Source organism: Emys orbicularis, chromosome 3 (genome assembly GCF_028017835.1).
Source record: "Emys orbicularis isolate rEmyOrb1 chromosome 3, rEmyOrb1.hap1, whole genome shotgun sequence".
NCBI lineage: Eukaryota > Metazoa > Chordata > Testudines > Emydidae > Emys > Emys orbicularis.
In genome coordinates this window covers 61,875,575-61,902,136 of record NC_088685.1, presented here as the reverse complement: position 1 = coordinate 61,902,136, position 26,562 = coordinate 61,875,575, and the positions used below count along the sequence as shown (strand labels likewise).

General features: G+C 38.9%; 1 protein-coding gene across 1 annotated transcript in view; it reads left to right on the top strand.

The window, feature by feature from the left end:
• Window positions 1-4,256, top strand: part of COL12A1 (collagen type XII alpha 1 chain) — a 126,372-nt gene extending 122,116 nt beyond the window's left edge. Inside the window, exons 65-67 of the mRNA XM_065401398.1 lie at window positions 299-367; window positions 1,470-1,640; window positions 4,108-4,256. Coding sequence (XP_065257470.1) covers window positions 299-367; window positions 1,470-1,640; window positions 4,108-4,256 — 389 coding nt within the window. The remainder of the gene's footprint in view (window positions 1-298; window positions 368-1,469; window positions 1,641-4,107) is intronic.
• Window positions 4,257-26,562: the final 22,306 nt, after the last annotated feature.

Here is a 26,562-nt window from a genome sequence, read left to right as displayed (position 1 = left end):
TGTGGAATGAACTTCTATCAAATCATGGGTGCCTCAAAGATGTTCCTATGTTTTCAGACAGTCTCTTCACACCAGGTTACCTCTGTACACTACATTTAAAAATCTTGTCTTTCAAACTGAGATGTTTGTTTCCTTAAAATATTTTCCTCATCCAAATTAAGACTTCCTAGATCAGAGCTATAAAGCAATAAACTATTTGAAGTATATGTTATAATCAATGAGAGCGCATGAAAAAATATAGTTTTCTGACATGGTTTCTTTTTTTGTGTGTGGTTTTTATTTCCTTTTGGATCTTTAGGACTGCCAGGAGAGAAAGGTGAAAGAGGGATTGGATCACAAGGACCACGAGGTTTGCCTGGACCACCTGGTAAATTTTCTGTTTTTAATTTACATCAGCTTACAGAACAGTAGAAGTAGAAGGGAACAAAACTTCCTAGAAAGTCAGATTGCTTAATTGCTCCTTATAGCAAATAAGCATATGTTACTCAATGCACTTTACATTTTTGACATGTATTGGAAATAAAGTGAAATGCTGAAAACTTTAACTAGAAATATTTTTTAGACATGGCTAGTAGAAAGTTGACTTTATCATATAATTTATTCTTCTGGCACATTGGCACATGAAAATATTTTTGATGAAAATACTGATTGAACCTTTATTGACTCAGTAATTAGGGGTTGATTCCTACTGAAATGGACATTTTCTCACTTTTTTCTATTTGATAGAAACAAAATATCACTTGATACTTTTGGAATGTCTAGTGCCATTGTTAGATCATGTTTGTTGTTACACTGATGTCCTTTAGCGGCAAAGCATAGCGTTACTAGTACAGAATATGATCCTTTCTCTGTTACTTTTGTTCTTTGTGCCATTTGATTTCATTTACTGATCATTTACTGAAGTCTTGGCAGAAATAGTTAGGCTTTCTCATTGTTTCTGCCTTTAATTTACTAGTTTAAACATGATTTTTTCATTACAAGAGCCATAAGAAGCTTGCAACAAATTCTAGCCCCAGTTGAAACTCTACATTTCTGTTAACCATAATACAGCCTGTTCCAAAGAAAACATTACCTCATCTACTATAGGGTTGCAGGGTAGCAGAATTAATGCACTCCTATGTTTTAATTGAAATCCAATGTGCTTGTCTAATGTAGTAGTTTCCCTTGAGATCTTCATATCTTACACAGAGTGGAAATAAACCAGAGAATTCATTGATGTCTTTAGTGTGGCTCAAACCTTGCCAAATCAGTTTCTGTGAATAAAGACCTTAAATTAGCCACACATAGGAAAGCAACTAGTGATGAGTCACATTTTGGTTCTCTTTGGTTGTTTCATTGACCACATGTAGAACCAAATGTCAACGTTTTCTTACCAACGGCTCGGTCATAGTCTAGACGCCAGTAGTGCCAGTGGTTTATGACAGGTTGACTCTTTAAAAAAATTATCTTCCTTTTAATTCTAAAATTAGGTCCACCAGGAGAGTCTCGAGTTGGCCCACCAGGTTCTACAGGTTCACGAGGGCCACCTGGGCCACCAGGTCGTCCTGGAAATGGGGGTATTCGAGGTCCCCCAGGCCCACCTGGTTACTGTGATTCATCCCAGTGTTCTAGCATCGCTTACAATGGTCAAGGATTCCCAGGTAGGTTATTGACAACTTAAACTGTAGTCATTTTAAATAGTCTTCACAGATGCGGAGCTGCTTAATGCAAGACAGGCCCGCTAGTGTGGACATACTGAATCATTTCAGGAGCAAATGGTACTGAAACTGCTTAGTTGTAACATAACATCTTGGAACAGTTCAGTCCTTTTAACACAGACAGGTCTTAGAGCAGCTGTTCAGATTGTTATGCAAACTTGTCTCGCATTGATTTGAAATGTGTTTAGCTTTAGGAAGGAGGTGATTAAATTATACAAATAACTGGTTTTTAATACATAGAAGGATTGTAGATGATTATTTTGCTGTTAGGATTTAAATGACCATTTTCTTCTTCTTCTTCTCCTCTCCCTCCCTCCAATCTTCTTCAGAACAAGGTTGAATACTCCATGTTTCTCTTGAAAAGTAAAAAGAACGCTCTGGTTGGCAATTTTTGTGTGTCTGTTTTTTGATCAACATCAGGATTATTTATACAAAATTAATACCTGAAATTAAAATTTTCCACAAACAAAAACTGTTCTCTGTTACAGTGCAAACAACTGAAAAACTCCACTATCCTACAATTTCCACTGAGTTAAACCTCATGAGTCTCTGATTAGCCCTGAGTCATGTCAGCCTCCTGCTGCGAGAAGCAGTTTAAAACAATGAACAGGAGTACTTGTGGCACCTTAGAGACTAACAAATTTATTAGAGCATAAAACAATGGGCTGTCACAGGGAGTCAAATAATGGATGACAATGGCCATCAATTTCTGACTAATGAGAAGACACTAATATATTCTATACCTAGGGTCCTGCAGGGCCATTTTCATGAAGAAAGTCCAGGCCCACAGTATTGTTAACAAATTCATATGTGTGCACTGTAGCATTTTACAATTAGTGTATGTGATACTGATGTTGGATATGGTTTGCCACTAGCATACTGTGCATGTAGACATGAAAAAAAAATATATATATATATATATGTGTATACAGACTCAGTACTGTTGGGTGTAAAAAGCCAAGTACTTGCACAGATCTAACCCAAGATTCCTGTTTAAATGAAAAAGAGCTAAACTTTTACCCATTTTGCAGCAGTGCTATCCTTCCTTGTGAACAGCTATGTATACAGATATAGATATATGCGTATGACTTAACCATTGTGTATTTTAGTTGGATGACTATATTTTTGCACAGCAGTCTGACTTTTTAAAAACTAACATCATCTTTGACCTGTTTCAGGTTCCGGCTAACACATTTTCTAAGTCTCCAGTGCTGCTTACAGTTTGAATACATGAAAAACGTGTTTCTGAGATGTTTGCGCACGTGCTTAGTAGGAAATGAGTCTGTATGGATATTTCACCACGGATATGGTTAAAATCGAACCGGGTTGGCCTCATATAATACTAACAATATTCGTGAATGGCATAAGGACAGTGATGTCAACTCATTATCAAGCCTGTTGCATTTCAGTAATAAAGTAGAAAAACAACTATTTTTAACACCCTCCCCCCCAAAATCATCAGAAGCCTCAGTACTGAAGGAGGCTTATAAAACTACTAACTAGCAGAAGTAACACCATTGTGGGAGACAGATTTAACCTGATAAACAAGAAATGACTTATGTAAATAGTAAACTAATTGTGGCTTGTAAATGATTTGTAAGGGATCGTGTCCACTAAAATCAGTTAACATCTTTACATTAAGCTTCTGCATTAAAGCCTGCTGCTGCTTGCTCTGTGCCAGAATAACATCTTTGACTCTGTATGAAATCTACCTGTCTGTTGCTTGTGATCAACATGTCTGATTCAGGGCATGTGCCTTTTTGTATATGTAATCTTGTTGGGTTTTGTAATTGCAGTTCTAAATACTAAAGTTTTATAATAATTTTTCTTCTGTTTTGCTGTAGTCTTTGGTGTTCCTCCAGCACCAGCTGTAACTCAGTCTGTTACGAGGAACAGCATCAGAAAATGACATGTACTGCATATTGCCACTGGTGATAGTTATGTGTACATTTATTTCCCACCCTCAGAGAACTTTACTAGAAGCCAGTCAAACATTTTCTTTTTACGTAATCCATATGCTCTATTAATTAATTAATTAATTTTTAAATCAAATCCAAGTATTTTTTTAGATTGATTGAAATAGATGTAAAAGACTATTTTTATTTTTTAACAATTTATTGGGCCCTTGCATAACACCTTAAGACTGTTTCTGCAATGTTTCTTGTGTTATAAAGAGCTGGATCCTAGAAGGCCTTTCAAAACCAAATCTCATTTTTCTTATCATTTTACTGCCTCTCCTGCCCCCACCTCCCAAAAAAATTCCATGAACGAAACTGAAAAAAAAATCAGTGAATTATTAATTTAGACATTTATTATATGAAATTAAGATTGAACTAACATTATGTAGCCAAACTAACTTTCATTATATTTGTGGATTCAAAAACATGCGATAACTATAATGTTCAATCAGACAACTATTTTCAACCAGAGTCATACGTACCTGAAAGTGGACCCTATCAACCTGAAAGTGAGCCCTACATAGTACCAATGGAGTCAGAAAGGAGAGAGGATGAATATGAGGACTATGAAGTTGAAATGCATTCACCAGGATTACCCTGAACAAATGTGCTGGAAAAGATCATTACCGAGAAAAGCAAAAACAAAACCATAAAAGATCTGTCTTGTTTTGTGTTTTTGGTTGTTTGTTTTTGTTTGTGCTATGCTCACATATGCAGATACATACAGAGTGGGTGTATCCTATATTCTCCAATGCTACCTTCTCAAATCAGAAATGCACTCACATCTTGTAGGAGTATCATGCTTATGTGCGAATAGCAATGTATGTAACTATAGATTTCATTCTTGCTCTTGAAATGCTTGTAAAATACTTTTGCTTAAAGTGGCTGCTTAGAACTTAATGTGTGCATTCAGTTATCACAATGCTGCATTTTCTTTAAACAAACAAAAAACATCAAAAACCAGAGCTGCTGCAAATTTTCGAAGGGCTGTCTGCTTTAGCTCTACAGTTTTCCTCCTTTTATTGCCTGTTTGCAGTTAAGTCACATCACAAGTCTGCATTGTCTAGTAAAAAGCAAACCAACTCCTTCTACATCATTGCCAATTTTTTCTATCCTTAGTTATACCTTGCAGGGCATATATTGCTCTTATACATCTCCTTTAACAACCACAAATCTTAAGTAATGTAGCTGAAATCATTGTATCAACTGGATATAGTTTTATAATGCTTTAAATCTCCTTGTAGACTCATTAACATTTATGCCAAATTGCAGTCAATCCTGCAGAGATGGAATTGCATGTTTGTGTTGTATATTTAGTATGGATTTTTTTTTCAGAATATAATGTTTCTTAGTTATCAAAAGCAGTTGGAAATTGTTTGCAAGACTATGGATATAGAATTGCTGCTTTTATATTTTAACTGCAAATTGTGAATTTCACTGCCTTATATTATTTATTTCTGAAACAAAGGAGGCATTTTTCAATAAAACTACTGAAAATTTACTTTGTATGATCATTTCTTGAATGGGGCCATGAGGATACAGACTTGTAAGTTACAAGAATGAGATGTAACAAACACACAGAGACCATTACATTTTCTTTATTAACTCCTCCTGATGTTACAGTGACCACAAATTAATTTGGAATTTTACTAGTGTTAAAACAGGTCCCCGAGGCTGTGACATTGGTTGATTGGGGGTGGGAGGTGGAGTTTCTGGATTTAGTTGGCTCCCACCCTGTAGGGTTTTGATGTAATTGTCAATATCATTCAGCCTGTAGCACAGGTGGTGAAAAAACCAGAATGAGGCTCCGAGCTCCAATTGCTGCACCATCCCCTGTACCTCATTGGTCCCCATGAGACTAGTGGATGGGTGAGCAGCTAGAGAGGCCTCTGGAGATTGAAGCAGAGGAATAATGGGGGTGAGAAAATTGCCGGATGCCTCAAAAGTACTCACTATATGGCAGGCAGAGCATGGCTGGTGGTGGCTCCTGTTCCACCCTTAGCCACACGCTCATTGTGCTCTATCTACATATTTTAGGTGCCCATGAGTGTAGCATCTGGTTCAATGCCAATGGAAGTTAATGGAAAGATGCCCAAGGTGACACAGGAAGTTTGGCAGAGCAGGGAATTGAGCCCAAGTCTCCAGACTAGCACCCTCTCACCACTGGACAATCCTTGCACTCTAGTGGGAACAATATAGTGAAATTATATTTGTAAGGGCTTAGCTTTTAAAAATTAAGCTTTTTTCCCATTGAATTTTTAGTGCCCTAAAATGCAAAATATACAACACAGCTATGTAAACTGCCAGGTTGGGTATATGGAATCCAAACAAGTGAAGTAGCAGAGATAGACTAGAATTAGGGCCTGTAATCTATTGGGAGTTTAGCAGGAGATCTAATGAACTGAGAAATGTTCAAAGGACAGTCAAAGACATCAAGTTCTTATGTTTGGTGTAACCCTTGAGTTGCAAAAGGTAAAGCATAAAAAAATGTGTTCTGCATGATAGTTTTCTATAAAGCATTACCTACGACTTGCAGAAAATGATTGATTGAAATTTAGAAAATTGACTGAACTATGTGTCTGTCTTGTATAAAATAATATTATTGTATAAAATATTGCTTGCAGATTCAGGGATTAAATGTATCCCTGGGGAAAGCTTAAAAAGATGCCCAAATCTTCCATGAAGGTATTCCCATTTATCCACCAAATGAAAAGGCCCATAGCCAAAATATCTTATCTAAAGCACAGAATTAAAATTAGTTCTTTATTAAATATATTCAACTCCTGCCAGCTGCAGTGCGCAATAATGTCCATTCAGTAATGTCCTTTATTAAGACTGATCTTAATCTAGATGCTATTATTTGATTATCTGAAGACACAGAAGATTTAAGCATTAAATAAGAACTATATTTATGTATAGTTAATACATTTTTATGATTTAATTCTATTCTCAGATCTGCAAGTTATTCCTTAAATGCATGGAAATCCCAGTAAAAAATATGAGGGAAACAGTCAAAATGAGTGAGGATCAATTCTATGAATCTGAAAGAAGGATTTTCCTGGTAATCATTATTTTTCAGACAAGATCAGCACAGGGCTTCTTCCATCTCCACAACAAAGGCTGAGAAAGATCTTCTCTTTCTGAAACTCACTTTTTAAGAAAAAAGACACTTACCAGCACCTCTAAAATTTGGGGGCAGTGATATAAAATGTTTGGGCTGCATTTAAATGAGTGTTTACTAATATGGCACAGCGAGAAGGAAGAAATTAAATAATATTTAAGAAATGTAGCCTCAGGGAAATGACCTTCAGGATGGACTGGATGTCATTGTGGTTTTAAGCTTTAACTTCTGGGGAAGTATTTGTGAAACTAAGCCATTCAGTTATAGAAACTAGAAAGACAGCATATAAAGCAAATATAAACAATCCTTAGTTCCTGAGAAACTCATGAACTTAATGTGCCAATTGCACAGTTTATTTAGTTTAGCAATTTTAAACAAGGGGATGGATTAAAGACACACTTCTAAGCTCATCTACATCTCTCTCTCTCTGTATTTTGGCAGTGACTGTGCATGTGTACACAGGTAGGCAGCCATGGGCTTCCACTGATCTGAGATTAGAATGGAATGTTTAGGGTGTGACCTTAGTGAAGAAAATAATTCCTTCCCCCTCCACCCACAAACACTCACACACAGAGAGCAGATTCTTTGTTGCATTCCTGATACCAAGTATAGGAGAAACTGCAAGAGCCCTGGTAATGCTGTCTACTTACAATGGCTAAAATTGTACACATTGTGACTGTAGTGTGTAACTACTGGTATGCAAACCAAATAAATAAAGGCAAAAGGGGCTCAGTGGCAAGGATGCAAAACTATAGCACTTCAACTGAAAGCCTGTTTTTCCCCTATTTTTCAGTTGCGTATTTGCAGTAATAATGATTTCTGAAGGAAAGCTGAAGGGAAGCTGAAGTGACTGTGAAGCTAAGACACTTAAAGGAGAGGAACATAAAGGAATACTGATTGATTTTTGCCACGTGCATGGCAGACACCACCATCTGCACCACACAGAGCTGCCACTGGAGCCCAGGCAGGCCCTTCTGGAGAAAATAAATACATAAATAAGTTACAGCTTGACATGAGTCAGCGGGGAGCCCAGGAACATTAATTCCAGACAGCAAAGTCCAATATAAATTTTACCACTGCAAAAAAAAAAAAAAAATGTGCAAGGAACTACACATTCCCCAAAACTCTCCTCTGCTCTAGTGAAGAAAAATAAGACATTGAGATCCTGACTGTGATGTGTCTGAAAAACAAAATCAAAGCTAAAATGGCCACAGTTCTACACCACCTGGAAGAGAGTAGAAGCCCCAGGTGTTTCTTTGGATATAAATTGGATGACCAATTTTTAATGGCATTTTGGTTTGGACTTCCTACTAGACTATATGAACCTGCAGTATACTGATGATCAGTGGAGAACACTCATATTTCAATTATCCAACCCCGAGGTGAAAAACTGGATTTTTGCAGCCATCAGGCAAATACAAAGTCTAAAGTGCCAAATTGTCTGGTCATTACAGGTAAAGAAAAGGAGCTTTTCCCTTTGCGAAACTAATTTAAAGATGAACAGTCATCTCTTTATGCGATATACAAATCAGCGTGAAACATGAAAAAATTCTGTTTTAGAGATTTCTTCTCAGTTGGAAACCTGTTAGCCAACATTCACTTAAGAGCAGTAAATGCAAAAACATGGATTCAATGGTGAATACAACATGAGCATCTGAAAATAAGAGAAGCATCTTATTTGACTTATCCTTGAACTTCTTTTCCTGCATTGTTTGAATTACAGGTTTTCACTCCACTGCTTTTGTTTTGTCGTGTGCTGGATAAGAGTAGCACTACAACTGAGTTCATTGTTCCAAATTACACCTGAGCAGATGGTTAAAAAACTTGGGGTGAAAGCCCATTGAAGTCAAATTTGGAACATTCATTTGGGGATAAGACCCCTCAGCAGATATTATTTGCACTGTAATGAGGAAAGGCATTATCGCCCGTATGAGCTGTGACCCACATTGTGCTCTCAGTCACACACTCTTATTTTATGTTGTTACTCTGAATTCACACCAGTGTGTACCTGAGAGCAGACTTTGGACCTATCTATTTCTTTGGGCATGTGTACAGAGAGGAATGGTGGGCCATCTTCCTCATCCTGGCAATCTGCAGTGGATTTGCTTTAACGTTGTTTTTACAAGCATATTTTAGCTCACACTTTTGCTTATAATATGTGACTGAAATACTATTTTTTCACCCCCCAACTAGCCAGTCATGGACACCTCCAAGCTCTAGCTCATGACCATTATGGTTCTTTCTTTACGTGTGAACTATATTTAAGCCTAAGCTAATAATTGTGGATGTGAACAGCCAAGATTTTCAGCAATCACTACTGATTTTGGTAGCTAGATCTCCGCATGCTCAGTTGAGACACCCAGGACCGGCTCTAGGCACCAGCAAACCAAGCACATGCTTGGGGTGGCACAATTCCAGGGAGGGTTTTTTTTGCTTCGGCATTTGCGCTCTCAGAGGGTTTTTTTTTCTCGGGGCTGCAAAAAACCTAGAGCCGGCCCCGGAGACATCTGAGTGACTTCTGATTTTTTAGGACCTGCTGAGCACCCAGCCCCTGAATATCTGGCCCCTTTAAGGTGTCTCAAAAGCAGGGCTTCCAAATATTGAGGCACTCACCAAATCATTGGTCCCTTTTGAAAATCGTGGCCATAAGCTATATCTTAAATGCTTCTTTAGTAAATAAATATTTTCATAATGTTAAACAATTCATAAATGAAGATGGAAAAAAATAAATAAAAAGACCAATAAGAAATAGAATCTCCTTTTCTGTCATTTTCCTAATATGTTATCCTTCAAGATACTTGAGCAGAAAATAAAATACAGAGGGAGAGGGATTATGAATGGCTACAGCTATGATGAAAGTAGAAAAGCTTCAGCTGTTCAGGAAATAACCATGAAAGGGGAAAGGAAAGGATATGTATCTTTTTTTCCATTAGAAAGGGCATCTGGCCAGTGCCTTCTACCAGAGACACCAGCCAGAATGAGTCTTCATTGACGTGGCACAATAATAAAGACATCTTTAAGTTTACTATTGATTATAATAAAAGTTTTCCTGTCTTGGATAAACAGACGTGTATAACTGATAAATACCTACAGTAAGAATGGTTTTACAGCTGTTAAAGCAAAACAGATGTGAGATGTTTATCAATTATAATGGTCTACTGTTTATGCCTCATAGCAACTGCCACGGGAATGTTGCAACATATTGTTTAATATTTGCAGCTTTTTGGCTCCTTTTATGTAGATAACAGCAAATTATTCAAAATTTCTGTACACTGTACAGTACCTGGTTTCTGTTATCAGATCCTCTCACAAATCTCTTTTTCGGCACAGATTTTCCTCCCCTCTCTTCCCCTTTTGCTCATGTTTGTCTTCTTTGCATTTGGCCCCTTGTTATATTTAGCCCTTTTCTTTATCTCTTTTCCACTGGCCCCCTTACTGCTATTTTCAATTCTGTTCACTTTTCCCCTCTTGCTGCTTTGAGTGCTTACTTTTTCTTTTTATATTTTAGACATAACTGTACTAATACAAGTTCAAGGAACATCCAACTGTACTGCAGATCAATATAAGGTTTTTTCTTGATTCATATATTCCAAGGCCAGAAGGGTCCACTGTGATAATCTAGTCTAACCTCTTGCATAACACAGACCATAAAACTTCCCCTAAAAATTCCTTTTGAACTAGCACAGATCTTTAAAAAAAAATCCAGTTTTGATTTAAAAACTGCCGGTGATGCAGAATCCACCACGAGCTTTGGCAAATTGTTCCAGTGGTTAATTACCCTCATTGTTCAAAAATTATGCCTTATTTCCAGTCTAAATTTGTCTTGATTCAACTTCCAGCCATTGAATCTTGTGATACCTTGCTGTGCTAAACTGAAGAGCCCATTATCAAATATTTGTTTACAAATGTAGGTACTTACAGACTGTGATCAAGTCACCCCTTAACTTTCTCTTTGTGAAAATGGAAAAAAACCCCATTGAATTCAAGGAAGCCAGGATTTTCCCCATTATGGCTAAATAGTTACATAGAACATAGCCATGGCTTGAACAAGAAAGGAAAACAATTCCCCTAAACTTTAAAGTAACACATTAGTGTATATATACAGAAGGGAGGGGGGATTTTTCTAGTTTAAGAACAAATTCCTGTTCTTAATGGCAAAACTCTCACTGATTGCAGTGAACTGGGATTTGTCCTTAAGGACCCAAATGGGATTTTGACCTATGTAAAAACAGCAATATCAGACCTTAGCATTCATGTTCCAGTTCTAAGAACTCTAATGATATGACTAATGCCAGTATAGTGACAAATATAGTGAATTTGCTGTGCACAACACCAATAGTTTTACTTGGCAGTCCCTTAGAATGCCATGAACACTCTATATTGCTTCTAGCAATGCCCTGGTACCGGACACGGCTGAAAGAAAATTCTGCTGGACTTCAAAAACCCAGCCAACACATTCTCAGCAGCAGTGTCCTGAGGTTATATTCCTTAAAACGAAACAATCTGCCTAACTTATCTGTGTTGTCAATAGCAGCTAAAGCCAACCCAGTGCCAAACATTTCAAATAACTCCCAAGTTTTCAAGAAACTTTGCAAGGACATTTTTCTCCCCGTCTACAGCATTTCTTTCCCAAAGAAGGCCTGTTATAACTGCTCTTAGACGTTTCATGAATTCAACTAGAAATATAGTTGTTTTATATACACCAGTGATTAATAGTTTATGATGTTAGGCAGTACAAAAGGTCATACATTCCCAATATTTGGCGAAACAAATGACATTTCAGTAAGGTTAGAGCGTGCGTGCGTGCACACACACACACACACACACACACACACACACACCCCTCGAAGGGGCAATAACTAGTACAACTGACTGCACGTTTGGAGGAGCCAGAGTTGATGCCACGCCCTCCCAAATCTGGGAGACGAACAGTGGTTAAGAGGAGGCAGGGAAAAGCAGCTTTTGGCCAGGTTTCTATGGGCATTGACAATGGCTGGGATCTACCTGTTTGGGGGCTATGAATAAGGGTTTCTAGTGAAAGTGCATCCTCAACAGTATCACTACTGTGCCATTACAATAAGGAATTTCATAAAGGAAGGTCACCCAAAGAACTCATCAAGCTGTGCCCAGCTTTTGGGTGCACGGTCTTTGATTAATTCCTTTAAATGTAGGATAAATCAAAACCCCTTGCTCCAGCCTACAAGGAAATGTTTTTTGAATTCATCCTTGCTAGGATAAATAAGCTCACAGAGATGAAAAATTCCCACAGGATGATCTGCCAAAACCTAGGTCAAGAATACATGGTTCATTTTATTGAAATATTTTCTCCGTCCTCATTTAATGAATTCTCATTCACCCATCACAATGCTTTATGGTGTTGGCATCCAGGCCCTGCTACAGCGGCCCAGACACAGCAATAAAGAAGACAGAATGGCAGGGTGCACGGTGGACACCTGATTGTTGCCTTCTGGCCACCTGCTGGAGTGGTCTTGGTTGGCTGAGCTGCCTCCCTCCTTGGGAGAAAAATTAAGTCCTCAAGAGCAGAAGAAAAACAATAAACTATCTGGCAGCAGGATGTCCCAGGGATGAGGCAGCAGGAGGGAAAGATGTAACTAACGATCTTCCTGTAATACCTTAAAGTTCATGGATTCAAACCCCATCCAGTCAAGAACAATAGTAAATCCTTTCTCTTTCTCTAAAAGAGGGATGTTATTTAAATGATTATGTAAGTCAGGAGATGTTTTGGGATATAGTTAATAGCTATAATTAATTGTTGGGAAGGCTGGAACCTTCTCCTTGGGCTGTGGGTTGTCAGTTGAGTTGCTGTTGCATCTTTAAGGCTCTGCTACAGTCCTCTTTATAGGGGGAGGTATGCAACCCATGTAGTCACAGATCCACTGACTTTGCCCAAGCCTCCCTACAAACTCTTCTAGCATGCTGGAAAGATGGGAGCTCCCATAGGGGAAAAAGTTCAGGGATTGCGGCCTAGCAGAATGATAGGTTCCCAGCATCCTGTTTCTTTCATCTCTCCTGGCAGCAGAACCACACCATTTATGCTATACTCAGCGTCTTTCACACCCGTGGATTAGGGAAGGGACTTGCTCCATTATGTTTAAAAGAGCCCAACCCCAAACCTTTCAAAATATATTTTCATATCGTGGAGGAAAAAATGCTAAATAACATGAAGAGATGGGAATGATGAATAGATTCTTCATAAACTGGAATAAATAATTTGCACACTGTGTGAAGATACATTTCATGGCTAGATACAGTGACATCACTACCCAAGAATAACAGGAGTACTTGTGGCACCTTAGAGACTAACAAATTTATTAGAGCATAAGCTTTCGTGGGCTACAACCCACTTCTTCGGAAGAAGTTCCGAAGAAGTGGGTTGTAGCCCACGAAAGCTTATGCTCTAATAAATTTGTTAGTCTCTAAGGTGCCACAAGTACTCCTGTTATTTTTGCGGATACAGACTAACACGGCTGCTACTCTGAAACCTATCACTACCCAAGAGTATATCTTGACAGAAAAAAGTGAGGGGTTTAATAGCTTGAATGATCAGAAGCAAAAGGAGATCAGCCTGGCTCGTGCTAGTGGGAAAGGTTATAAGCTTTGTACTGGCCACACAAACCATAATTGGGTAATGGGAGGGAGTGCTAAAGAAATTGGACCCAAAGATAAAAATGTAACCTGTTGCTAACAGATTTTTAAAAGAGTTGAATAAACCCATTTGATATTAGAGGTTTTCCCAACATCACAACGGGGTAGGTGAATCTTCAGGATGTGCCTTTTAGATGATGGATACAATCTTTTAACAAAGGTGAGGGAGGGACTTCTGATTAATACAATGTGATAAGTAGAGATGTTATTAGGTAGCAAAGTATTTAGCCTCAGAACTTAAATGTTGGCACAATTTGTACTCTGTACATTAATTAAAGTTATTGGCAGATAGGGTGACCAGATGTTCCGATTTTATAGGGACAGTCCCGATATTTGGGGCTTTGTCTTATATAGGTGCCTATTACCCCCCACCCCATGTCCCGATTTTTCACAGTTGCTGTCTGGTCACCCTATTGGCAGATATGGTACTTGCTTTCTTGAAGCCAGTGCTCAAACTTTGCATGCATTTTCTTTAATGGAGTACCTGACGCCTATCACCAAAGGGCTCAGCTACTATGGGTCCGTAAGAATTATAAACAAGAGCTAAGGGCTAAATGGAGCTTTGATTATGAAGTGGTGCATAGCTATACCACCCCTGGAATGAATTGCTCCCACTTGCTCCATGGGGAAGGAATCTGGGCCACTCCTTTACCAGGTGCAGTTCATTCCCTTCCCATTCTTCTGGCCAGATATAATGGGATTTTTTTTTTTTGGTATTTTATTTTTGAATTCCTTAAATGGCCATCAGTAGGACTATCCATTTGCCAACTTGAATAACTGATGTGTACAAAATGCGGCACTAATCTTCAAATGGAATATACAGACTTCTCTCTCATTAAATTAATGGCCCATTATGAAAAATCTAATATAATCTAATCATATTGTAATATGAAAATGGGAATTAAATGTCACATTGGTCAGAGGTAGTCAAGGCGCTGCTCACTTCACCCTGCTCCTCACTAAACTGCATGGGTAGGGGGAGAGAGAGAACTGGACTCTCAGCGCCTGTGTCACAGGGTCTGCACAGGTTTCTGCCTTCTCGCCCTGTGCTTAGGCTGGTAAAATAAAAGTTCTCACGCCTTCTTCTGGTGTTTCACCCTTGTGCTTTATTTTACAGTGCCACCATGCAGTCCCCTTTATCCCTCAACAGTTATCCCCTTTTTAACCTGTTCCAGGGTCTCTTGGCCCTTGAGGCTCCCTTCCTGTGGTGAGGAGACAGAGCTGTAGCCTCCTGTCCCCTCCCAGGCTAGCCTCCCAACTGAGTTTTGTTCAGGACTTTTATAGCCCTCCCAGCCTTCAGCCCAACTGTTGCTGCTTAGCTCAGTCTATTGCAGTGAGCCAGCCCTCCTTAGGGCCTGCAGCTGGGCTCCCTGCTGGCTGCTTTGAGCCTCTGCCCCTGGCCTTTCTGCCTGAAAGCAGGGCTTAGCCAGCATTTTAGCAGGGCATTCAAGGGGTTTCACCCCTGCCCTGCCACAGCCTGTCATCCCACCTCACCTGAGCAAAAGGCAAAGATACACAGGGTGTGTGAGTTGGTAGCTTCGAGTTAGGCACTACCTGGTTCTAAAAGCGGGAGAAATTTCCACTTGTTAAATAATCTATTTAGTGCTTTTAGATGGTTTTTTTTTTTTTTTTTTTGGTATTTTATTTTTGAATTCCTTAAATGGCCATCAGTAGGACTATCCATTTGCCAATTTGAATAACAGATGTGTATGAAATGCGGCACTAATCTTCAAATGGAATATACAGACTTATCTCTCATTAAATTAATGGCCCATTATGAAAAATCTAATATAATCTAATCATATTGTAATATGAAAATGAGAATTAAATGTCACATTGGTAGGAGGTTTGCACAAGGGTAACAACAGTCTCAGTTGCATGTGGGAGAGAGGAATATTATACAGATCCTAGAAAATTAGGACACTAAATTTACAACAATTGGGCTATATAGACTCAACCAGTTTCATTATTTTAAAAACTGTATAAAGGGATTGGCTATATAGATTTTCAAGATAGTTTCCAAAGTAATTTGTCACTGGAGTTATAATAGATTTCCCACAACAGGAATAAAGACAAGATGGATTGTACCTGACCATTTTCTACAACAAAACACAAAAGAAAACTGGCCCGCTGTTTCAAATAAAGGTTGCTACTACAAGTTATTCCTGGAAGATATGCAGATAAAGTTGCACACAAGTAACTTCATGTACAAAATTTGCAATACCGTGTATAATCAGGTGATTGATTGAATTTGGTTTACATTGAGCTAATTTAAGGATATGATTAAAGACAATTGTATACCGCCTTTATCACCAGTGCACCAGAATGAGAAGTGATGACTGGAGAATTATAAGTTTCAGATATATCTTTATAATTAAGATACTTCAGACAATTATCTTTGGAATTTAGGCTCAAGAGGAAATACCTCAATACAGTAGTTCTGTATTAATTAATAGCACCTTTAGAGACTGATCACTAGCATGGTATTTTGTTGTTGGTAAAACTGTGATCTGAGTGCAGACCTTTCAACCAAACCCTGGTTGAGACAGAGATTTTCTGGTTAGTACAGACTTCCTGAAATAAAGGTTGTCTTTGAAAATTTTGAAAATCCAGCATGAGAGAGCTGCTTCAGTTTTGTGGCTCTGATCAGTGGGTATGCGATGGAGTGTCTTGAGTTTAGTCTAATTACATTGCTCAGTCTTCCACCTTCTCACTTTAAATTCTTAGTTAGAATAAACATGTTTGTTCTTCCTTCTCCACCTTTACATTCAGAATCACTATGTTTTCTTACTCAAAGTAGTGCTAAGAGCAGGCAGAAAGTATTGAATGACATGGCTAAACATCACAGGAAGGGTTTGTCCAAGAGTATCATAAATACTGTAAAGTATCAGAGGGGTAGCCGTGTTAGTCTGGATCTGTAAAAAGCAACAAAGAGTCCTGTGGCACCTTATAGACTAACAGATGTATTGGAGCATAAGCTTTCGTGGGTGAATACCCACTTCGTCAGACGCATGTAATGGAAATTTCCAGAGGCAGGTATAAATATGCAAGCAAGAATCAGTAGTGCATTTTTAATAGACATTAAAGTGTAGCTGGCTTATAAATACAGATACCTAAAGTTGTTTATGGTATCTTCAAGCAGAATATACAAAAAATTGCTCCTTTTTTGATAATGTCACAGGTCAAAGCAATTGCACCTGTATTCACCTGCTATAGTCCAACAAGGGCACCCATCTCAGACTTCCGGCTGCCAGCTGTCAGCTCTCTTGGGTGGGGACCAGCGTGTCTCTCTCCCTCCTGACCAGGGTTTTTCCAGGCTGCACAGTTCCCTGCCTTTACTGTGTCATTCCCACCAGAGACAGGCTGCCTAAATAGGTCAGCATCTGTACTTTACTTTCTCATTAGAGACAATAAAGAGCATAATCGTTCATAGTTATAAGGTACTACATGTTTATTTTTAAGGTGAAAGCATTACAGAGGAAACATATTAAAAACAATAAAAGAACCTATACACATACTAATAAGCTCACCAGAGCACATCTCCTACCCCCCAACTCTAGTTGAGACTCTGCTCAGAGTCGGTTCTTCAAACCGCACAAAGGGGGGTTTCTATGGTTACAAGTTCATAGCAGCTTCAGCTCAGAACAAGCACCCCCATGAATCCTTTAGTCTTTCCTTTATACAGCTTGGCCTTCAGATTCTAGGAACAGGTAACTGGTAGACAACGGTCCCCTCATCAGTGCACAGCTTCAAAAGGCTGGTTGGGCTTTTGCATAATTACAAGTGTGGAATTTGCATTCACTTTTCTCTAGAGATTCCCCAGGCAAACCATGTAATGCTGCGCATCCAAAAGTCCATTCTTGTTGGGTCCACTGTTCCATAAAAGTACCCAACACTTCCTAGTGCTCACAATAACATCTAACCGTTGCATTTAGTACAATATACTCTAACGATACCAACTTAATGCAAGGTTTTTCAAGGATATTGCAGAAAATTGCCATATCTGTCACAAACATGTCCAAGATCCCCTTGCAAAATATGGTCATTTGGGGCTCTATGCTAAACCCACTGAAGTCCATCAGGCTCATAATCAGCACGGTTCAAGAAAGACAGGATCCATCTTCCTTTTATCAGTTATCAGCTACAGCCAGAGACAGGATACTGGACTTCATCCACCTATTATCTGATTCACTGTGGGAAATGTAATGTTCTATAAACATTTGCCAATGAGAACACAGAAAATTATTCGAATGGTAACTCCCAACAACAAGAGTCTTGTAGAAATATGGTCTGATAGCAGCAATAGAAAAGTTTGTTTTGGTAATTCTTAGATAATACACTACATATGCAAGGAGAAAACTCCAATAAGTTACTATGCCAAAGTCCTGAAGGATCAAAAAACTAACTTACAACCCCCAGATGGTTTATATATCATCGCATTCTTGTTCAGGTTTCCATTCTCTGTAAACAGTGAATGAATTGAGGTATGATATGGTATAAATGTGTTTTCGTTACACTTATGTGTATCATCATGTTTTGTCTGATGTGGGATGTCTTTATTTACTTCATCTGCTTGGCTTTTGTAGTTGTAAGGATCACTCTAGCTGCAATAGTTATGAAAGTTCTCATTATAGCACCAACAATATATTACGTTTTGTCCCCGTTCAAAATATTCCCAGCTTTTCTCAGTTACGTCTAATTTGAGTTTGAATATTTTTTTCAGGAGCATCACCGGCACAAAAAGGCTGCAAATGATACACATTTCTAAAGCATCTTGAATCAATTCAGCTTTGGCAGACTAAATTTACAACCATAATTTCTCATCTTGTTAGTATGTTGACCTGTGGCGTGTTGCCTGACATTATCCACAATGCTTTGGATTGTGGTCATCCTGCAACATTATTGAGACTAAGGCTATGTCTACAGTGCTCCGCGGTTTGGACTATGGGGGTGTGAATACCTATATGCTCTAAAGTGCAGTCCTGTAACGCCCATGTGTGGAAGCTGCAGGCATGAAGTAAAAGATTCCTAGTTCACATTAAAGTAGCCCTGTTTAGAAGGACCACATTAAAACGAACTAGGAACCTTTTAGTTCACACCTGCAGTGTCCACAGTGGGAAGTTACAGGCAGCGCAGCACTTTGGCACACGCTGCTATTCACACCCCAGTAGTCCAAACTGCAGGGTAGCGTAGACAAGCCTTGAGTATCACACTACGGCTAAACACAAGTTACAGCTCCTATAGGAATTCCAGGAGAGTAAAAAAACCAGTAGATTTTGCCTTGATCAAACTTCTTGAAAACTGATCGGGGTTGAATGTTATACACCTTAAAACTGATTGGTGCTGAATGTGATATGGGCCAGATTTTCAAGAGTCCCAAGCACCCACCAATTGGGCCCAGATTTTGCAAAAACCTTACCTCCCATTCAGGCAACTAAATGAAATGGCAGATTGTTAAAAACACTCAGCCCCCAACAGTTCCATCATGTATCTCTGTCTCGTTCCATGTAAGCACCCCATGCAGTGTCACTTCTCTTTGAACCTTGCTCAAAAAATGCTAACAAATATCATTTGCAATTCATATGGCCAAATCAATTTTCATGAGAACACTGAAAGGCTCTTCTCTGTGAGGACTGCTCTTTCTAAAGACCTACCTTCTAGCCCCCTGACATTTCAGTTCTAGAACTGTTAAAAAAATTGCAAATATTTATTTTAGAATGGGAAGAAGTGTTTGGGGGTTTTTTTTACTCTCCTCTTCCTCATACTTGTTCATACTTTCTAAAAACCATCCTCTCTCCAATATAGGAATGCCATAGTTATGGGGCTGATCGCACCTCTGCCCGTTCCTGGTCTCTCTGAGTGGGCCCCCCCTCAGGGGCCAGGCCTCCTGCCTTTACAACTGTCTTGGGATGGAATCACATGATGCCCAGTGCTCATTACCATGCAGGCACAATTGGATTCAGGCGCCAACTTGAACCTCTCTTGGAATCCTGTGACCAGGCCCAGAGTGACTAGCAGTCATCTTAAGACAAATATGTCTATCAGGAAAATTAAACAATGTATTATAGAATGATTTCAAAACAACAAACAATCTATACCCATCGTTTAATCTAATCTCCTTCAGTACAAGCTAAATGAGTTGGGCTTCCCTTTTGAGTTATAGGAAAAGAATGGAACAAATTTGCATTCTTTTAGGAAGCCAAAGAGCTTTTGGGACCCAGTCTGGTCTCCATTTGATTCTCGCTTAGTCTTTTCCTCCGTCTCAAAGGATCTCTCCTTTCTCCAAGCCCCGCCTTCCCTCTGTGAGTCTGAGCCTAATAACAATATATCTCAATGGTTTGTGTTACGGGAGGGCTCAGACTATTTTCCTTTTGCCTCAGACTATTTTCCCCCATCAGCCAGCCATTGAAGAGAATACCCCAGTGATAGGTGCTCCATCATTGCAATCACAGGTCTTTTGATGATTCTCTCCTGTGGAGCAGTGTGCTGAACCTGTCTGCTCCTCCTGACATTCCAACACACCATCTGAGAACTACTATATCATAATTTGGTGTACAGATCAATATTCACCAACAAGCAGCACCTCATTTGTCACAAAAGAACAGACCTGGAAAATTTCATTCTGAAAGGTCAAATTTGGAAATTAGGCAATCTTAATTAAAGATGCTAGTAATACTCTAATAACCCTGGAAATGGTAGAATTGTCAACAACAATGCAGAAAAGGCAGAAATGTTCAATAAATATTTCTATTCTGTATTTGGAAAAACCAGATGTTATATTACATGATGGTGAAGAAAACTTTCTGTTCCAATAGTAACTCAAGAGGATATTAAACAGCAACTACTAATGTTAGTCATTTTTTAAATCAGCAGGTCTGCATACCATGCATCCAAGAGTATTAGAAGAGCTGGCCAAGGAGATCATTGTACTATTAATATTGATTTTTTACTAACTCTTGGTACACTGGGGAAGTTCCAGAAGACTGGAAGAAATCTAATGTTGTGCCAATATTTTAACAGGATAAATGGGATGACCCAGATAACTATGGGCCTATCATTCTGACATAAAGCCCAGGCTAAATAATGTAATGCCTGATGCGGGACTTGATTAATAAAGACTTAAAGGACAGTAATACAAGGATGGCAATTATTAATGGCAATCAACATAGATTTATGGAAAATTGATTATCAAATTAACTTGATATCTTTTTTTGCTGAGATTGCAACTTTGGGTGATATATTATACTGAGTCTTCAGTAAGGCATTTGGCTTGGTACCACAAGATATTTTGATTAAAAAACTAGAACACCACAAAATCAACATGGCACCTATTAACTCAACGGTTCCCAAACTTTTTACTAAGGCAACACACCTTAGTCTTTTTTTGCGACTCATCATTACATATGTACACTCACTGCCCCAGTAATCCCAGCCCTGTGCAGAGCGGAGGTCCTCAGGGGGATAGAGAGGCTGTTCAAGAGCCAAGTCCACTGCTCTATGCAGCTGCCTACCTTGCCTATGGATAGAGTGGACCCTGGACTGGACCTACCATTGTGACCTGGCACACAGGGTTGCAGCACCACTTACGTTTTGCCTGGCCACCCCTCTGTCATGATGTCTGGGAAACAATTTAGAAAGGATGTTAATAAAGTGGAGAGAATTCAGAGAGAGCCACAAAAATGATTAGTGGACTCCAGGTCAAACAAGAATTAATTCAGGGACATCCTATGATCTGTGTTACACGGGAAACAGAATAGATCAGTGATACTCAGACCTCAGTGGTTCAGGAGCCAAATTCGTGATCAATATTACCCAAAACAACCACAGTAGTGTGAATTCTTTGTTTCATATACTGTTTTTATATATACATATATATTATTCTCACAGCAAAATGACTGACCAAGTATTCTACAATGATTAATACCATAGTAAAAGCATCCTGACTGGTTAATAACTTAGACTGGTTAATAATTAAATCACACAGTGTTTTAAAATCATGTGTTGCAAAGAGCTGCAGGAGACACATTAAAGAGCCTCTTGCGGCTCCCGAGTATTACTGGACTAGATAATCACAATGCTCCCTTCTGGCCTTAGAATCTATGAATCTATAAAATTAGAACAAAGGATCTAGACAGTGGCGGCTCCAGGCACCTGCGCTCCAAGCGGGTGCCTGGGGCGGCAAGCTGTGGGGGGCGCCCTGCTGGTCCCTGCGAGGGCGGCAGTCAGGCAGCCTTCGGCGGCATGCCTGTGGGAGGTCCCCGGTCCTGCAGATTCGGTGGCAATAGGCGGCGGGTACACCGAAGCCGCGGGACCGGGGACCTCCCACAGGCATGCCGCCAAAGGCAGCCTGCCTGCTGTGCTTGGGGCAGCAAAAAAGCTAGAGCCGCCCCTGCATCTAGATATATAATGAATGCTATTGATTTTAAAGTAGTCAGGAACTAAAAGATGTTACAAGGAAAAAAAACAGGGTGGGATTTTCAAAAGTGTGCAAGAGTTACTGGACTAACTCCCGTAGGCATCTTGGAAAATCCCACCCCTAATAATTATAATAAAATATAGGGTAGGCACACTTGAAAGTTCAATAACTGCTATAAGTTTGTCTCAAGGAGGAAGGCATAAAAAATATGTCGTTGAATTGAAATATTTAAAATCTTGTACAGGTTGTGAAAACTAATTATTTTAATTAAAGACTGGAATAATGAAACAAATTATGTAATTTCTATATGTCACCTTGTCACCCTATTCTTTTTTATGGACTGTAGTTAGCAAAGCAAGAGCTAGTAAAAAGTTCTTTTTTGCTCTGGTTTCTCTCACACTCTTACATTTGAATCTTAATAGATTTTTCCAGCCAATGATGACTTAATGGAAACCAAGAAATGGGACAAATCCTAGTGGAGGTGGCAGACAGCTTACTATAGAGTCATTATTTTTCACTCACTCATCACTCATATAATTTAGTGGAATTATGTACATAAACATATTACAGGCATCTACTGAACATATATATGTATGTATTCACTGTTTGCGTAGGCATTAATTCAGGAGACATTAAGCAGGTTATACCCTTATGGAAAGCATCTGAGCAAACACAATAGAAACTGATACTATTCTAGCCTCTGGCACAATTTGTCATGCTTTTAAACACTTGTTGAGATAAGGCATGGAGATGTTATTAGCAATATATGATCTTTTCCAGATTTTGATGTCTTTCCAAACTAGTCAGCCCCCGCAGCTCCCACTGCAAATTTATTTCAAAGAAAGGGGAAGTGACCGCTATTAATGCACTATTCTGACATGAGTCATCTAATTTTAATGTTTTTACTTGCTTTATCTTCTTATCAGAGTGCTTAAAGGTTAGTCTTTAGAGGTGAATCCTCAGAAAAGATAATCAAGACAATGCTTTTAGAGACACAAATGAATTGGTACTAAATATAGCCTACTATTCCTGAGTAAGGGTAGAGGCCTATACAGCTGATGTACCTAGAAAGACTGCTGTTAAACAACTCTGCTCCAGCCAGTAGGTATCAGTGGGGTTCTATGGAGTAAGAGTCACTCCTCATTCTGGATCTATAGGATCTCAGTGCCTATATTCCTATTTAGAACTGAAATACACATGCTGACTCAGAGGTCAAGTTCAGCCATGGTGTAAGCTGCTGCAGTTCCAAGCTGGTTTCAGGGTTGAATCTGGCCCAGAGTCTGTATCCAGCTGAGATGACTGAAGGAGAATTATGAGATTAGGAGAAAGACCTTGAGTTAGTTACTTTTCTGGAAATGCCTCTGTAGCTGAGCTATTAGGGGAAGATTCTTCCTTACTGGGGTACATGGTGGGGGGAGCATAAAGAAACCCTTCCCCCCCACCTTGTATATTTGCATAAGGACACCCCGGGGAGATTTAGTGAAGGAAGGGATTTCCCTTTAAAGTACTATATATTGGCAATAATCTTGTTTTTTCCCTACCGTTCAATGGACCATAACTTTGAATTTATCTATTGGGATCAGAGGAGTGTCTCCCATTTGATCAAATTATTTGGATTTAGGGAGTCAGGTGCTGAGGGATCTCAGTCCTTTCTATCTTCATCTGTCCTTCCTTGTCATTATGGTCGAGTGAAATCAATGGAGTACAGTTCCACTCTGTTACCTGGAGAGGAGCAATGCTGGTAGATAACCTTGGGTCAACGGAGAGCAAAGCAATATAGAATGTAAACATTCTCAGCCAGATGAAAATCTTATGACCCCTGAACAGAGAGGTTTATAATAAGGAAATTCTGACAATCTTAGCTGTAGTGATAGGGGAGAAATCAGTGACAACCGTGGTAAATAGCTCTGCTTCCTAACAGCATATCATCTTGCAGTGGCAGATCATTGTTCAGCCACAATATACATTTAGATTGACATTATCTCTGAAATGTTCCAACTGGGGAAATGGATTTCAGGGTTGTCAGTAAGACCCTGATTTCTTGCCAGTATCATGAATAGTACAATAAAGCTTCAAAGAGGCAAGGGAAAAACATCTTTATCAAACTGATCCATCTCAGTTTTGTCACCTCTAGTCCAACTGGCAACAAACACATACACTTGAAGGAAGAAGCGATGTTTAAAACAAACAGAATCTACTAACTTACAGGCGGTTCGTAATAATTCTGTGTCCTCTCCAGCACATCGGTCTTCAGGCCAGGTGCTGAAATGTATTCCATGCAAGTTGGTTAGGAAGTGCTGTCTGCAAATTTATAATGGATAAGGATATTTTAATTCCCACATTACATTTTTCACCCAAATGTATTCAAGATGCCAAGTCTAAAGTTAATGATCATTTTGTTTTTAAAGCAGAATGTATTCCATAGCAGGGAAAGCTCTCCTAGACTGTGATGTCACTGTCAGAGACAAGTTTGTTTTTGCTGCTGAATGTGACTTGGATTTGGTGTTCCCATTCCTTAATGTTCCCCAGTGCCAGATATTGTACATGCCTTTTAGGTTTTGTCTATGTAGAATCTAGAATGCCAGAGGCATACTATCATAAGGAAATACAAATGTGATCTTTAATATCAATAGGAATTTTTCTTTTGATCTTTTATTTATTTTCTTAATCTCTCTGATGCAATGCCATAATCCTTGTTGGCTCAGACATGGTATCAGCGGTTCTAAAATCAGTGCTGCAGCTGGAAAAGCAAGGTTATTCCTGCATTTCCATATGTTTGTGTGCATTTTTTTACCTGCATCCCAAGAAGCTTGGGCAGCAATTCAGAATGAGTTTGGGTCTACACTGCACAGTTAACACGAATAATTTTACAGTCTGATTTAATGAGCTATAAGTAAAATACTCCACGTCTGTGACTTATATGCTGTAAAGTCCTTCCCCTGTAGCTGAACTTATGAATAAAATGAAAATAATAGAGCAGGAGTCGGGTGCCATTCCTGCCCCAGATCCTGCCACATCGCCAAACCCAGCATCATCATCACAGGAGAAGGAACCCTGTAAATGTCCAGTGGCATTACTCTGTGACAAAGAGGGATTTAAAGGACTAATCTACCCATGTTCAGGTCTGTATCTCAAAACAAATTAAGCAGAAAAAGGAGGGTGGTGGTAAAAATGATTAGAGGCAGGGAAAGGCGTCTAGAGGCTGAAAAGCTTGAGTAAAGTGAAGACTTGTCTCAAGACAAATATGATGGGGCATGACAGAGGTATTCAAAATAACAAATGGTTCACAGAAGCTAAATCTGGGGTCTTATTTCCTCTTTCTTATAATACAAGAGCAAAAGACATTCAGTGAAATTGAGAGGCAGCAAATTTAAAAGAAAGATATACATTTAAAAACAACACACAGTTAACCTGTGGAATTCACTGTGATAAGATATCACTGAGGCCAAGGATTTAGGATTGGACATTTATAAGGATGATTGGTAAGAATTGCAGATACATCAGATAGGATGAACATTAGTTTAGAAGGGATATAAACCTTTAGACTTCAGATCATAGTTCAGCCACTTTGGGAATGGGTAGGTTATTCCATAATTATTCATTACAGCCCCTTTTGCACCTTCCTCTGAAGCATCCACTACTAGCTACTGTCCGATAGGATATTAGACTAGATAAACCTCTGTTCTGACTGGGTACAACAATTGCTATCTTCTTAGCTACTTCAAGTGTGATGTGACCCTCCCTTAGTGGTCGATAGGAAGTATCTCATTACCAACATTGGCTCTAAAATGAGAGAACCTTGGTAATGTGCAAAGTTCACTGATTCTCACTGGGGCTCCACCCCATTACTACAGATCAGTGATACACTCTTGTATTACATTACAGTGGTTTATGAAAAAATTACATTAGACCTTTCACTGACTTTACCAATGAAAACAATCAATGACTCATGAATCCAGGACAGATTATCATATTTATGTACTTATCTATCCTGAGTACTATTATTATTTTACAAAAATAAATGAGAAGGGGGAAAACATATAATTTCTGGGAGAAAGTCTACACAAAATTCTCCCATTCACCTTACATTTAGAGTAGAACTTTATTTAAGGTTGTGATAACTCCAGAGTCTGCTAAATGTACTTATGTTTCTACAAACTGATTTCTTTCAATGCTGATCTTGTTTTCAAAACTTCTCTTTTTGTAAATACTATCTTATCTTTAATAAGAAACATTTTATTTATTAGTTTATCATTCTGGGCACAGTTACTATACTTAGAGATGCTGTCCATGTTGTTTCTGAAGTTTGCTATGAAGAATGAAAACTTTGTACTAAAATATTTTTGTTTATTATTTTGGACGGTTAATCAGAAAAGGTGCATATCAGTGATATACAAGTGCAGTGCAATCAGCAAAAGGTAGTATATAGATCCTAGTCAAATATCTGTGGCTCCCGATCCAAGGTCCATTGAAGTCAATGGTAGTTTTGCTATTGACTTCAGTGGGTTTTGGACAGGTTCAATGTGCATGGCTTCCAAAAACACGAACTGTTTGTAAATGGCCCAGGCCATTCATGGTTACCAGAAAATGGATACAAGGGACAAAGTTATAGTGGAACTTTTTTTCAACTCCGAGTCTCACAGAGAGAGAAAGAAGCCTTGTTTTTACAACTCTTATTATGAGTGTCCTGTACTATTGTTCTTG